At 33.6% G+C, this 15,382-nt stretch overlaps 1 protein-coding gene across 1 annotated transcript in view; it reads left to right on the top strand.

Annotated features, from left to right (window-relative positions):
- The window catches only part of LOC109052455 (protein FAM184A-like), a 74,791-nt gene extending 60,377 nt beyond the window's left edge, over positions 1-14,414 (top strand). Inside the window, exons 17-20 of the mRNA XM_042746550.1 lie at positions 3,576-3,693; positions 5,115-5,219; positions 7,658-7,866; positions 13,759-14,414. Of these exons, the coding sequence (XP_042602484.1) occupies positions 3,576-3,693; positions 5,115-5,219; positions 7,658-7,866; positions 13,759-13,840 (514 nt within the window). The 3' untranslated portion in view covers positions 13,841-14,414. The remainder of the gene's footprint in view (positions 1-3,575; positions 3,694-5,114; positions 5,220-7,657; positions 7,867-13,758) is intronic.
- Positions 14,415-15,382: the final 968 nt, after the last annotated feature.

Here is a 15,382-nt window from a genome sequence, read left to right as displayed (position 1 = left end):
ATTAGGTATAGAAACTATTTTCACTGAGAAATTTCTAGTAAATTCACAAATAATTACAAAGAAATGGCAAGTAATACATTGATTTAAATTACATTTTAATTAAAAAGACTGAAATAGTAGTGTTTTTTAAAAAAACATACAAGTATGTGTAGATTACATAATTGTAATCTATTGAAAAATCTACTGTAAAATAGATTACAAGTAATCTACTGTATTTACAACTTGGAAAAATCTCTTTTACAGTGTATAAGAGCATTGTAAAAAGTCTCTAGTTAAATGGGATTATGGGTGGTTCATGAAAAAAAATATGTTTTTTATGAATATTATTGCACTAGATGTGTGACTAATTTATTTAAGTTGAATAAATGTAAATTGGGACACTTTTTGTCATAGAGATGAATGGGGAAAATGTCCCAGTTTATTTGTATTCACCCTAATTTTTCCTTAAAATGGTCAATTTTATATATCTGCTGCAGACTTTGAATGATAAACATGTTTAGATGAATTTGAGTCAGAAAGACAGCCGTACACGAACAGGAGGTGTTTGTAGGTGTATATGTGTGCGTGTGTATATAAATATAGAAAGCTGGCAGTGTTGTAGAAGAGCTCTTTGACTGTAGATATTGCTGTCAGAGGTGACCTAAATTAGGTTTACTTGAACGAGAACACCAACACATCCAGCTATTGAACAGCTTGTCATATAAAAATAGTTCATCTGACTGCCTGAATCCACTCAGTATTCACAACTGAGAATGATAATGAATAATTTAGATTCTGGAAGTGTGTGTCATGACATGGAAAGGCCCCACGGCCCACAAAATACCAGGGAAATATAGAGCTGTGTTTAACAAAGTGCAAAATATCTGAGGTTCATTTAAATCCTACTGTTTTTTTGATTAATCATTTATCAAATCCATCTGTGGAAACGATTCTTTTTTTGTGTTCATGAGACAAAGGGTGCGAAGGACTGATCTTAAAGGAATTGTTCACCCAAAAATGAAGATTCTATCATTTATTCATTCCCTTTGTAGTTTCAGATTTGTATGACTTACTTTCTTCACTAAAATAAAAGGGTAAATATTCATGCAACTCTTTTTAAGATCCAAAAACATACAGTACCATAAAAGTAGTTCATGGTCTGTATTCCAGGTATTCTGAAATCATATGATAATTTGGTGTGATAATTAAACCAATTTAAAGCATTATCCTATGAAAAATTGTGACTGGCAGCTGATCTTGATGTAACGAGTTTGTTCATACTGAATGAGTAAATATCGGTTTTCAGAATCAAACCCCTTAAATGCTTTATAATTCTCATTCCTAGTGGTTTTGATTCCTCTTATTGATTATTCAGTCTCTTAAGAGTTCCATTAACAATTCTTTTGGTACTTTTTAAGGAAAACAAAATTCATTTTCACTGCCAAAATTAGATAATTTGAATAATAAGTGAGTTCAATTTTATTAGGCTTAATTTACTTAAAAAAAAAAAAAACAGCCATTTGTTCAGGAATCGTACAACAATGTACATTCGTTCTCAAGTCTTATGACTTCAAAAAAAAACTTGGTTATGTGGTGCACAAGTTATTAGGCCTATATGCTATTTTCATTGTGTATTTTTGTCTTTTTATATTCATTTTTGGATCTTGACAGCTCCATTCACTTACATTGTGTGTGAAAGATAACCTATTGTGTTCCACAAAAGAATTACTCATACAGGTTTTTGAATGACATGAGAGTGCGTAAATGATTTCATGGTGAGCTATTTTGAACATTTGCCTCGTGTGAGTATTTTGAGTGTGAGAAGCAGTCAGAGTCAGTTTGTGACTGAACAGAATGGGGTCTCGTGTGAAGCAGTCACAACTTGTATCCCTCAGCTTTTCTTAAGCGTGTCATCTCCAGGTGTCCCTGAGGAGTAGAGATACACAGCCAGCTAATTAAACATAACACAAAGCTACTGAAATGACAGTCCTGTCCTCTGTGCAATTAATTATTATGACAGCTGAGCTTCCCTAAACCGAGTCCTCCAACCAGTTTTAAATTTCAACCTATTTAAGTCTCATGAATATTTCATGTGTGCGGTGATCCTCGTGTGTGGAGCATGGGCTGCTCTACTGTAACCGCTCGAGTGCACTCTGCAGGCTGTATGCGCTGTTTTGCTGCTGTCACTTTAATGGATAAATAGGCTTGATGAGAATGGTGTTTATTTGCTCAGAAAGGCCCATTCAGTGAACCAAACTGAATTTCTTATTTATAGTTTTAGCTTTTACATGAGGTCAACTAATAATGATTTATTTTTTTCCATAAGAAGTCATAATTTTTTTTCCATGACTTTTTCCAGATTGATGGATGGACACAGACAGAGAGAAATAGATTGATTGATGGGTGGATGGATGGATGAATGGATGGATGGATGGAAAGAAGTATAAATAGATGGATAAATGGATGGATGAATAAACAGAGTGGATGGATGGATGGATGGATGGATGGAAGGATGGATACACTTGTTTAGACGTGAAGTTGTCTGATATGGACACATTCAAATTTTGTTCTTGAGGCGGAAAGTGTAAATCTGAGAGGGCAGTGGCCATCCGGCCCCAGGTTAATGACCTATTTAGTCTGAATAGACAAACATGCCCTTAGTAGTTAAAACTGCATTATTGTCCTCTGTTAGCAGCAGTTTAAAACTATTCTTGAAACAGCCTCTGTTTCATTATTACCAGCAGTTGTGAAGACCTTAGGGAAGGTTTTCATATGAAAACAGCCATCAATCTTAACATTGTATACCTCTGGGGAAGCGTCTCATTGCTCATTAAAGGTTCATCACACATTTTGAAACATCCTTCAAAGATGCAGAAATGGTGGAGATATTGATCCTCGATGACACGATCATCAAAGAATTCCTGTAGATGAAAGAACGATTGAGCGACGGCTATTCAAAGGTGCTGATGATTTCCACATTAATCCAATGTGAAGTAGAGAAAATAAAAGGCAGATGCCAATATCATCACAATGATATTACCAGTGGTGTTTAATTCATTCTGTGTTCAAAGCACAAAGCCGTCAGCTTTGCATTCTAACTAAGCTGAAGTGTCAGAATAGTCGAATTTCACTCTCAGTATTGAGTCACAAGCCCAAACAGATGACAGACTGATTGTAAACAGAGTGGCGAGAGGGTTGATAGCTCAGTTTCTAAACCATGTGACTTATCTTGCTGCCTAGATAGCACCCTAATCATGGAAACTCTTAAATGAACAATTTGAAGTGTTCTACATAGTTAGCAACTCCAATGCTTACACAAATAGTGCTTTGCATGCTACTTCAAGTGTTATCATTAGCATGTTGCTAAGCTAACAAAGCAATGCTTTATTGAACACGAAAACACTAAAAAAGGGGGTCAGTTCTTGATCATTTTCATTAACTGATTGATATGTAAGTATTTGTATTCTACATTTCTTTTCTCATCCACCATCTTGGACTTGGACTAAATGTTAATAGTAAAGACATTAAGATTCACTGATTTAAAGGTTGTAGAGTTTGTAAAATCTCATCCTGAATAAAATGTCTTTGCTCTTCAGGTTGGAGGGAACAGAAGACAAATTCCGGAACAGAGAGAGCAGGCATGAAGATCTGCAGACAATAGCTGAACTGAAGGATATGGTGGCCGAGAGAGAAGCTTTGGTCAAGAAACTGGTGGTAAGAGCACGTTAAGAAGTGTGACATGCTCATTCACAATATCGCAGGTTTACTGTGAAATTTCTCAGCTGTGTGAGGTATCCCACGGGTGCTCGGTTCTGCTGAGATTAGCAGAGTCTAAGACTGGAGGGATAGATCTATTTCAGGACAGACAACCCTGCTGAAAAGACCAGCTTAATCCTGCTCTAGACACAAAGACATCCACTTTTCTATGAAAGTCACTCCTTAAAACAATGGTGGTTTACGAAAAAGACTTTCTTTGCTCATAAAAATAGCTGTGTTAGATGTTTGGCATCTATGTTTCTTGTATCTTTCAGATTCAGATCACCATAAAAGCGCACTAGCACCTGCTAATATTACACCAGCTAAGTTGTTTTTTTAACAATGAATTTACCTGATGCACTGAAACCATTTAAAATCAGTGACACATACAGATGATTACAAGTAAAGCTTAATTACTTAACTAAAGCTCAAATGAAAATAACAGAGATATGGTTTGATACTGACGATTATATAACTTTTGTAGTTATGTGGATATGTATGAAAGCTTGTTCCTGCCACAGGATGGATGTATAAATAAATAAATAAATAAAAGTAATTGTGACAGACTGAATTGCGAGATAAAACAGTCACAACTATCTATAAACTCAGAACTGCATGATTTAAACTCATACTTCTGAGAAGAACAGTCCACATTCTGAGAAATAAACTTGCAAACGTCAGAATTGTGAGATAAAAAGATTACATTTTTTTATTTTTTATTCCATGGTGGGGAAAAAAGTTAGAATTGTGAGTTCGGAATTTTTTTCTCGGAAGAAGCCAGAATTTTTAGATAAATAGTCAAAATTACCTCATTTGTTTTATTTATTTAATGTTAAAAACTGGCTTCCATAGATATGTGATATTTAATGAAAGGAAAGAAAAATAAACAAATTATGAATGTCAAATGGGATTAAAATAATGTCAGTTTAGCTTCATTTTGTCACTTATAATGACAGTTTATTAATATTTTATGGTGGTGGGAACTCAAAAATATCCTGTTTTAATTTAAATGTAGCCTATGTTTTTATATTGCTTATATTTAAATGTATACATTTATATTTTAAATTCACATTTTGTCATGGCTAGTTTTGTGATTTTGTTAAAATATTTTTTTCGAGTTATGATAAAATTTCTTACTGTATGAACATGTAAAATGCACATAAGAAAAAATGTAAAATATATATATTAAACACTTTCACATTGAATAGTATTTTTAATAAAAGCTAACAATTAATTTTTATTCATTTATTAAATCTTGCAAAATACTTAACTAGCAGATGTTTGTGTTGAGTCACGTGTTCTGGAGACAAATGGTGCTCTTATGTCAGTGGTGTTATATTGTCCATGAATATCATCGGAGAATCTACTTTTTCTTCCAGGATGACAAAAAGTTTTACCAGCTGGAGCTTGTCAACAGAGAGACCAACTTCAACAAAATATTCAGTGCAAATCCTAATGTTGGTGTCATTAACCCTCTTGTCAAGGTAAGAGTTCTTCTTTGTACTCTGCTGTGTCCTTGTGTGTGGAGCTGGTAGTTGGTTAGTTTAAGATGTAGTTGCTGTTCCAAAACCTAGTGATCTGATTAGTCTCAATTTTAGTTTGGATGCTGGCTGTTTGCATGGGATATACTCTTTTGATAATAAATAAATAAATAAAAAATAGCTTGGCAGAACACAAAGAAATTGAATGAAATGCATGCTCATATGTTTATACATCGTCTTTACATTGTGTCTAATATATAGACAGTAGACAGCGAGGCAGCTCACTAAGTTTTGGAAAAGACAGCAGTGAATGATGCTTGATAGTTCATCTTGAATGTCATTTCTTACACTGTATTCTAGCCAGGCATGACACAAAAAAGCAAAAAGTGATAAATTACTTGTGTACATTGCTAATTGGAGTTCCCAACCAGCTGTACAGATCTCATGACAAAAATCTACAGCTGTATATTAAACATCATATATGCTCTGTTTACTGTGAAAATGACTTTAGTAGATGTTTTGTGCCTGGTTAGGATGGAGTGTTGCTGGGGTGCAATCAAAGGCAATACAACTGACATGCCGGACTGGAGTTCATTGGAAACACTGTTCACTGGGAGCATGCTGGAGCTCACACACACACACACACACACACACACACACACACCGTTAAAGGGATTGTTCTCCCAGAAATGAATATTCTGACATAATGTACTCACCCTCATGTCATTCCAAACCTGCATGGAAACAGAAAAATTTATTATATTGTACTGGCTGGTTTCTTCCATGCAACTGTAGTAAATATGGAAAGAAGCTTTCAAGCATAATTATTAAGCTTCTGTCCCTGTTTACTGCAGTTGCTTTGACAAATAAATTAAATAAATACATTTAAGTACTAACTTAAGTACTAAAACCGCTAAAACTGAAACAAAAACTAAATAGAAATATTTAAAATATATATATAAAAAAGACAAAAAAAAAACTGAATAACAAACAACAAAATTGCTAATACTTAAATGTAAATAAAAATATAAAATGAAAACCTAATTGAAAATATTAAAATACTAATAAATACTTTTGTATATTAAATCATTTTAGCATAAAATTATTAATACAATATATTTTTGCATAGGTGGTATGGTAGTATTTCATGTCAAACTTTTCAGACTACAAAAATAAAATAAAAATAACATTTCATTCACCGATAAGAATAAGAAAATATATCATACAGCTTCAAGAGAACTGAAAATTGTATGCACTACTTTTATGATACTTTTTTTTTTGCCCCCATGCAAAAAATATTGTATTAATAATTTTATGCTAAAATTATTTAATATACAAAAGTATTTATTAGTATTTTAATATTTTCAATTAGGTTTTCATTTTATATTTTTATTTACATTTACATTTAAGTATTAGCAATTTTGTTGTTTGTTATTCAGTTTTGTTTGTTTTTTTGTATTTTTTATATATATTTTTATATTTCTATTTAGCTTTTGTTTCAGTTTCAGTTTTAGCAGTTTTAGTACTTAAGTTAGTACTTAAATGTATTTATTTAATTTATCTGCCAAGGCAACATTTCTAATTTTCACATTTTTGTTAGGTTGTTAAGTTTTCCATCTTATAGTAGTATTTCAGATTTCTTTTAATTAAAAACAATTTTTAAAAGTTTTAGATTTTATTTTGAATATTCTCAGTGAATCAATGAATCCGAATGATTCATTTTTGAAAAATAACTTCTGTTTTTCTGATCTTCAAAGTAATCGTATAAGCTCAGAAGACTATTTTTATGAACTTTTCATGGTCCATTTGTGTCCATTTTGAAGCTTAAAAGCCTCGTAATTGCATACAAAAGAGCCAGTATAAGATTCAAAGTCATTTAGGGCCGAAACAATGCGATTGTGAGTAAATGATGACCGGATTTTCATTTTTGAGTGACTCATCCCTTTAACTTCCTGTTTTTCCAGAGCTTGATAGAAAATTATGTTTGTTCCATACATCACAGCAGTTTCTGACCCAGTCTTAACAATGTCACTCTGTTTGACCAGATATTTCACCGTTGCCCTCATCTGTGTTCTATAACTTCCAAATGTCGGTGATTACATGTGCATATATGTGTGTGTATGTTCACGTGTGACTGTCATTGTCTCTCGTTACTCCGCGTTCTCTTCCTGTTTAGACATCCAGTTCTTCTTTGCTTTCCAAGCCATTCTTCTTTCAGTCTGAATATTTCAACAGCCTCTTCCTCTGACACATCTCTTTCGACTCATTTTGATTTGATTGGCTGAGAGCGACTGATGCTTCCTCTGCTGAGTGTTGCGAGCTTGACTTTCAGGGTGGGCGTTTGTTAGGAAGCAGTCATTAGGAGAAAAATGGAGCGTCAAAAATGGAGCGTCAAGCTCTCCCAACTTCCTTTTGTTTGCTTTTCCTGTCGTCCTATGTAGCAAAAGCGAAAGAACGACAAATCAACAACCCGATTCAGCAGCTCGGCCAATCTTAGGGCCAATGTGGAGGCTTCCGGGACAGGGAGCGGCCAGCCCCAGCCCAACCGCCTCGAACCCATCCCCAACTCCCCCATTCACCAGCTGGAGCCTAACACAAGCAAACCCCTGCCCCCGCCAACCCCTCTCACCGAACCCAAGAAATTGACGAGGTGAGGCACACCTCATCACGGCAGATGCCTCGCTCTCTGCACCACGGGCAAGCGGACAAACACACCAGCACACTGAAAACCGATTGCCCACTTTTCTAGAGACAGCTGTTGTATCCCTTTTATGTGCTGAGGAAATGCACACCCAAAATTCTGATGGTTTGCTTTGTGTTTGCATCTCCCAGGCTCCTCTCTGCCTAACAGAGAGTGTGAAATCTGGAATTACGGCTCCGATCTCCGAAGAAACAAGTAATTCAGTCAAATAATGAGTGCGTTGCCCTGGTCTCAGACTTGGGCCGTTTTACAGTTTCGCATGTGGATTGGTGCTAATTGAAGGGTGTGGTGCTTTTTGGGGGGGAAATGTAGGAGAATTTAAGTTGCCAAGCCAAAAAGTTGCCAAAAAATCATTTACATTGATTTTTTAATTTTATTTTCATAGTCAATACACTTGTTCGGAATGGTATGCTATCATACTACACACATAATAAAAATATATTTTGTATGCATGGTATACATTCCAATTTCCTGAGCATCCCTTTTTTTCTTTTTTTCTTTTATTATTAATTTCACAAATTTTATGCCATTTTACACTAAATATAATTTTATTTTTTATTTATATACTAATATAGTATTTATTAGGGATGCACTTTTTTTGGCCGATACGATACCGATTTTAACAAACAACTGTTGTCCGATTCCAATACCGATATTGGTCAATTGCATAAAATAATAATTGCAGAAATAATGTAGGCTAAAATACCGGTAAATTAAAGCAAAATTACAAACACAATTAGGCTATTTTAGTTCCCTTCTCTCCACAACATATCTTCTTAAGTTGTGCTAAATATTAGCATCAAGCCAAAACAAATTAATTTAAGCCTACCTCTCTCATTCTGCACGAATCCAAATGTTTCCATATTCGCGAAGTATCACATTTGCATATGGCCGTACTATGCCGTCTGACAAACTATATTTTGTACAGATTTTATTTTGTTTTGGCAAGTATTTAATTATTTTTGCCTAGAGAAAAACATTGGATTATGCAACAGACATTCAACTCGTTGTCTCCATGCAGTTCCATCTGCCCTTTTCATGCTATTTGTGATGTGCCGATGGCTTTAAAATAATCTGAAATATCGTCCGATAAATATCACAAATATCGGTGGCCAATATATCGGTGCATTCCTAGTATTTATTCATATCTAGTTAGTTACAAAGGTAACGTTTCTAATTTTTAAAAAATTCTTATCATTTTATTTCTTATTTCTAATGTAATATTTAATTTTATTAAAGCCTTATTTTAATTAAAAAAATATTGCTTTTAGTTTTATTTCATTTTAGTCAAGAACAACACTGTACCAAATTATGTATTTACATCAAAAAATATGCTTTCTGCATGCTGCTTGTTTAATTAAACATGCAGTGTAATGCAGTCATGCTAAAAATGTAGCATAGTACTTTCTGAAACGTTCTCACTGCATATTGCATCCTGTTTCATACTGTTTTCAAACAGTAGCAGGCATTATACTGTGTACTTCACAGTATGCAAGAAGCTAGTATTCCATTCCGAACACAGCTAGTGCATCCACATCAGGCAAATAAAAGGGATACTTTAGCTTTTTCCTAACACTGATGTACATGTATGCTTAATGTTACTTTCTGAAGTCCCATACATGAGCTTTGGAAATGGCATTGGAATGCAAATGGGAGCATGTGTCCCCACTGTTACAGTGCATGCTGGGAGTTGGTGTCTGTCTCTGTGTTGTGTTTCTGTTTGTGAAGGAAGTTATATGACTCATCTGTCACATAATGTCTTTTATTGTTCTTGAACAAAACATTGCATCAGAGAGAATTAATATTTAATTTAACATTTGAAAAAAAAATATTCATTTTCCACAATGTACTGTCTTGAATCTGTGTGAACATGCAAATTACAGTGTTTTAGGTTTTATACCCTTTAAATACACTACTTTCACTCTTTTTCAACAATAAACCTTTGCCTATGGCTCTGCTTTTGCAGTCGGCATGTTTTGAGCGGTGGCTGTATCATGCATGTTTTGCTGTCACTGTTGCGGCTGCTCTTGAACCAGGAAGTATTGACTCACCTGAAGCACCATTACGTGTGTTTCCTTGCATGCTGGTCTGAATGTAAATGAGGTGCAAGTGACGCAGCAAGATAGACTTGTGTGGAGTTGTCCTCTTTTGTCATGAGACACTCATGTGGTTTTCACACACAGTCTATCCGGTTCAGTTCATGTCAGGGTGAACTTGGTCCACTTAGCAACTGAACTAGAGTCACTTATTAATATTCAAGTGGGTTCATATTCAATTCTCATATTCAGAAATCTGTTGCCATTTTAAAAGAATTATGATTTCACCCAGTATTCTTGCACTTGAGCTTTGGGGTCTCAAAATACATTTAAAAGTGCTGTTTGTAATTTGACACTCGAGTTTTGTGGCTTTTAGTCAATATGTGTTTGCTTTGAGGCCATTTATATGCTAATGTACTCCTAAAAGTTGACAAAATTCACTTTTAGAAGATATGCACATTTAAAATGTACATTCTGGGAAAAATATTGATTTTTACACATTTATGTCCAGTCAAATGCTCTCTAAAATGAGAATTAAATTATTATTTTAAATATTATTTTTAAGTCCTGTTTTAATAGAAAATATGTCAACGGCAATTTCAGTTTGTTTTTTTAAACCGCTCGATGCATCACAATGGTCAAAGAATTTCATCAAGCACATTTACATAAACTAATGATTTTTTTTATAAGTGCTACATGTTATTTGACACTTGAGTTTTGTGGCTTTTATTCAATATGCCTTTGCTTTCAGGCCATTTATATGCTAATGTAATCCTAAAAGTTGACAGACTTCACCTTTAGTAGATATGCACATTTCAAATGTAAAGTCTGGAAAAATGGAGAAAAAAAATATTGATTTTGCACATTTATGTCTGGTCAGATGCTCTCTAGAATGAGAATTAGGTTATTAAACGTACCCCAAGTCCTGTTTAATATAAATGTCAGTGTATTTTTAAACAGTTTGCTTACAGGCCATTTATATGCTAATGTACTCCTAAATGTTAACAAAATTGATCTTTCATTGGAGGTTTGATTGACAGGCGATCTAACCAATCATAACACTGAATCTGCCATTTTGTCTGACATACAGACCAGACAGGAGAGTAGATTAAAGTTGGTGGACTTGAACTTAAAAAATGGTGTGTATTGACGTCTTTCTGCAGTTGAAACAATACCTTCTGATGTTCATTCATTTATTTCGTGCTATAACTAGTAAAGAGGAAGAGATGATTGCTTGAACTGAGGCGCTATAACCATCTGTCAAGACACATTAAAGAGCTGCAAAATTGTATTTGTTTAAATTTATTTTAAAAAAAAGCATAAAATGTGAAAGCTGAGATTTATTTTTCAGTGCCTGATAGCATGATATGAGAGTGCCATAGCTTGTCGGACATAGCAAGACACATTAAAGTTTGCGAATGGTAAATTCATTGTTAACAGATATGACATTAATATACAGTCCGAGAAAATAATGAAAAAAATATTGATTTTTGTCCAGTCATATGCTCTCAGAAATTATTTTTAAAAATGGACTGTACAAATTTACTGTTTTAATGAGTGATTTTAATTGGGTCTTTAAAAATGTGATGCTCAAGGAGTGATAAAAAATTGCTAGATGTGTCACAACTGTCAAAAACACCTGTCTAACACTTTTACATAAACCAATGATTAAAAAACAGAGCAAGAATGCTGTGTGAAAAACCATCAGAAAGCATTAAAAAATCTATAATTCACTATATTTTTGCATAGATGCTAATTCGCTTTAAATAAGTCAAATGAGCTCTATTTCAGGTGTGCTGAACTTTCATTATCCCACGTCTCAGTGCAGGTAGAAGTTACGTTAGTGCTGAATGGGCTGATGAAAATGCTCGATTGAGCGTTAAATTGAGTTGCTGCAGCTCAGGCTTCAGAGACCAAAGCACATTGATTTCACTGGAGATATAAGAGAATAGAGATGAGATTTCCAACCAAGAATACCAAAGATTCAGAAGTTTGAATACACAAGAACGGATCGACTGAAGATATCAGTGCTGATCATAGCCTTGTCTGGTGGCTGACTCAACTTTTCAAACTACTTTCACAATTAGTGTAATACTTGACAAATTTATAAGTCTGTAATATCTGCATTAGATGGCACAATAACATAACACCAGATGCATACATTCTCAGTAAAAAAGGTATGAAAGTTGTCACTAGAAGTACCCTTTCAAAAGGTAAACCTTATTTACCCCTAAAGGGTGTATATTAATTCCTAAATGTTTAAGTGTACATATTAGTACTTAAATAGCTAGATATTAGTAACCTTTGAAAGGTTTTTTTTTTTTTTGTATTGTACACATTACTGTCTCAAAACATCAAATCTGAATAACTGGCTTTAAGTGTTTTTTTTTAAGTCAGGGGCTACAGGTTTTGATATTTTTTATTCCAATTAAGTTCCTGAATTTGAGTCATGTGAACAGGAAATTTGAATGAAAGGAGATTCAAATGAACTGAAGTTCAAAGAAATCAAAGCTAGATAGATAGATAGATAGATAGATAGATAGATAGATAGATAGATAGAAAGGGTCAGACAGACAGACAGACAGACAGATAGATAGATAGATAGATAGATAGATAGATAGATAGATAGATAGATAGATAGATAGATAGATAGATAGATAGATAGATAGATAGATAGATAGATAGATAGAAGAGCTCCATCAGTCTCTCTTTCCTTTTTTTCTCTGACTTTCAGACGTTAAATTCAGGCATCAGCCAGCCGTCATCATACTGCAAACGTTCTGAGTCAGTGGTAGAAGCCCAGATAAGATGATAGTCAGTCAGTAAGCATTTCAACCAAACAGCTGAGCTACCTGAAAAAAAAAAAAAACCTTGCAGTTTATAGAAATTCCTTCCTTGGAATAAACAATGAAATGTTCTGCAGTAGCGTAGAGGCACGTTTGTGCTCAGTCTTCTAAAGAGCAGAGTTGTGAGGGACAAATAAAAAGTGTTTCTATAAACGTTGACCTGAGGGCTAAATTAATCAGGATTGAAAGCGGGTTCTGCTCCAGAAGACCTTGGACAGAGCTGGAGGTTAACTACATCACAGACGCACACAGCACACTTCACCTTGAGAGAAACTCAGTTCTAGTTTATCAGCTTCCTGGGAAGATATCAAAGAAACTCGAATGAAGATTTCGCAAAACAATTGATCTATTTATCTATCTATCGATTTATTTATTTTGCAAAATATAATAAAAACAGTAAGATTGTGAAATTTTATGATAATGTACCTGTTTTCTGTAATATATACTCCAATGTAATTAAGAAGAACAGCAGTTATTCAAAATAGAAATCTCATAAAAAATTATAAATGTCTTTGATTTCATTTTTTATCAGTTTAATGCTTTCTTGCTATTCAAAAGTACTAATTAAAACAATCTTACTGACCTGAACTTTTGAACAGTGTGAGGAGAAAAAACTTGTTTCTTTAGCAAATAATGAATAATTTCATTTTTGAATGTTGATATTATGATAATTTGTACCATATTTATAAATATTTACATGATACATGGTACCTTTTTGCAAGTGTAAAGGACTATTGATAACATTCTGTTCCTGAGATCTCATAAAAAAACACTTAAAATACACACACACACACACACACACACGCAAGAAAAGAATCAACTGGTTGCCACGCTTTGAAGTTTTCAGTACCAAGCGAAGCTGTAGTTTAACTCAGGTTTGTAATTCCCTCCATGTCTCTGACTGTATTTCTTTCTGTTTTTCTTCTATCTCCGTCTCTCTCTGTTTGTTATCTCCTCAGCCCTCCTGAAGGAGAAGAATCACCCGTCACCTCTCCGGACCCCCAGAGACAAGAGTGGTTCGCTCAGTACTTCTCCTTCTGACTTTTGCAATTAAAGAGCATGTCGACCAAACCAAACACAAAAGAAAAAAAAGTGATATATTATTTAACGACACATCCTTTCATTTGTTCTTTTTTTCTCCCCACTGTGAATGGATTTGTTGTTTTTACAGTGATGATAGGTATGTTTGACATTTAATTTCCTGCAGTTTCTATAGAGTGGTGCATACGCTGCTAATTACTATTTGTTAAAAGAGAAAAAAAAAACAACAGTATTGTCTCCTCTGTATCTAATTTTAGAATGCCACCGTAATGACTTTGTTACAGCTGCATTATCAATTTTGGTAGGATTAAACTGTTTGTATGGATGTCTCAACACAGATATAATGATGTCTCACTAATTTTAAAATAAATGCATATTTTATATTTATATTACTGGTGTATGCGTAAGAATAAATAATTATTGTGACATTTAATGAAGTGTGTCTGCTATGTGAGTAAACTTTTACCATTCAAGGAACCAAAAGCAAAGAACATTTGATTTAAAATGCCTGTATTTTCATATACATCAACACATATTGCTCTGAAACAAGGAAAAATAAACACTTTTATTGTCATTTGACTTTTTCTTTATATAAAAACAATAACCCTAATAATGACAAATCGATTATTGAAGATTAAAGGTGAGTTTATGTGTTGTTATATATATATAATGTATAAAAAAATGGTTTATGATCTGCAGAATGGAACATATGAGAGAACAAAGGCTGTTATTAAAATAAAATAAAAATTGCATTTTTAAATTAAAATTTTTATTGCATACGTTTTAATGTACAGTAATAATTTAAATATCTAATTATTTTTGCAGTACCATTTCATTTATTTAAATAATTAAAAGTTATGTATATAAGTTTATTAGAATTTAAGTAAACACTTCTTATCTTTAAGATAATCAAAAATCATTAAAAAAAGTATACATTCATCTCTTATTCATGCATCTTATTAAAGCTTCCTTATTACAAGAGTAAGAAATCAAATACATAGTTTTAAGTCTTCAAGAAAAGTGCAAAAGAGAGGTTTACGCTTACAAAATTAACATATATGTGTAAAAAATTTAGCCAGGAATAAAATAAGGTTGAATCTTAAAAAAAAAAAAAAAAAAACTAAATAAACTAAATAAATATATAAAAAACGGGACTTTTATACTGGCGGTCAACGTCATCGATCTCCGCATGGCACGTTTTCCGTTTACTGGCTTCTACCAAGTGCAGAAACGGGGGAGCTAGTATTTATCGCATACCCTATAATTTATCAGCGCTAGAATATACACAAAAATAACAAATTAAACAAAACATAAGACACTAAAACTGTTTTTTTCAGTATTATGAATGGCTTAGAATGGTTTATGTTTTGCTAGAATTCAAAGTTTGTTTACACGTGCTCCCCTACAGTGCAGAAAGATTAGGAATAAAGCGCCAAATCTGAAAACACGGACAGGAAGAAACACCCATACGTGAATGTTGTTGATGTGGTCTATATAACTAGTGCTCGTCTATCCAGGTATGTCAAATACAGAACTGTAGGG

This window comes from Cyprinus carpio, chromosome B20 (genome assembly GCF_018340385.1).
Source record: "Cyprinus carpio isolate SPL01 chromosome B20, ASM1834038v1, whole genome shotgun sequence".
In the NCBI taxonomy this organism is placed as follows: domain Eukaryota; kingdom Metazoa; phylum Chordata; class Actinopteri; order Cypriniformes; family Cyprinidae; genus Cyprinus; species Cyprinus carpio.
This window is presented reverse-complemented; position numbering and strand designations above follow the sequence as displayed.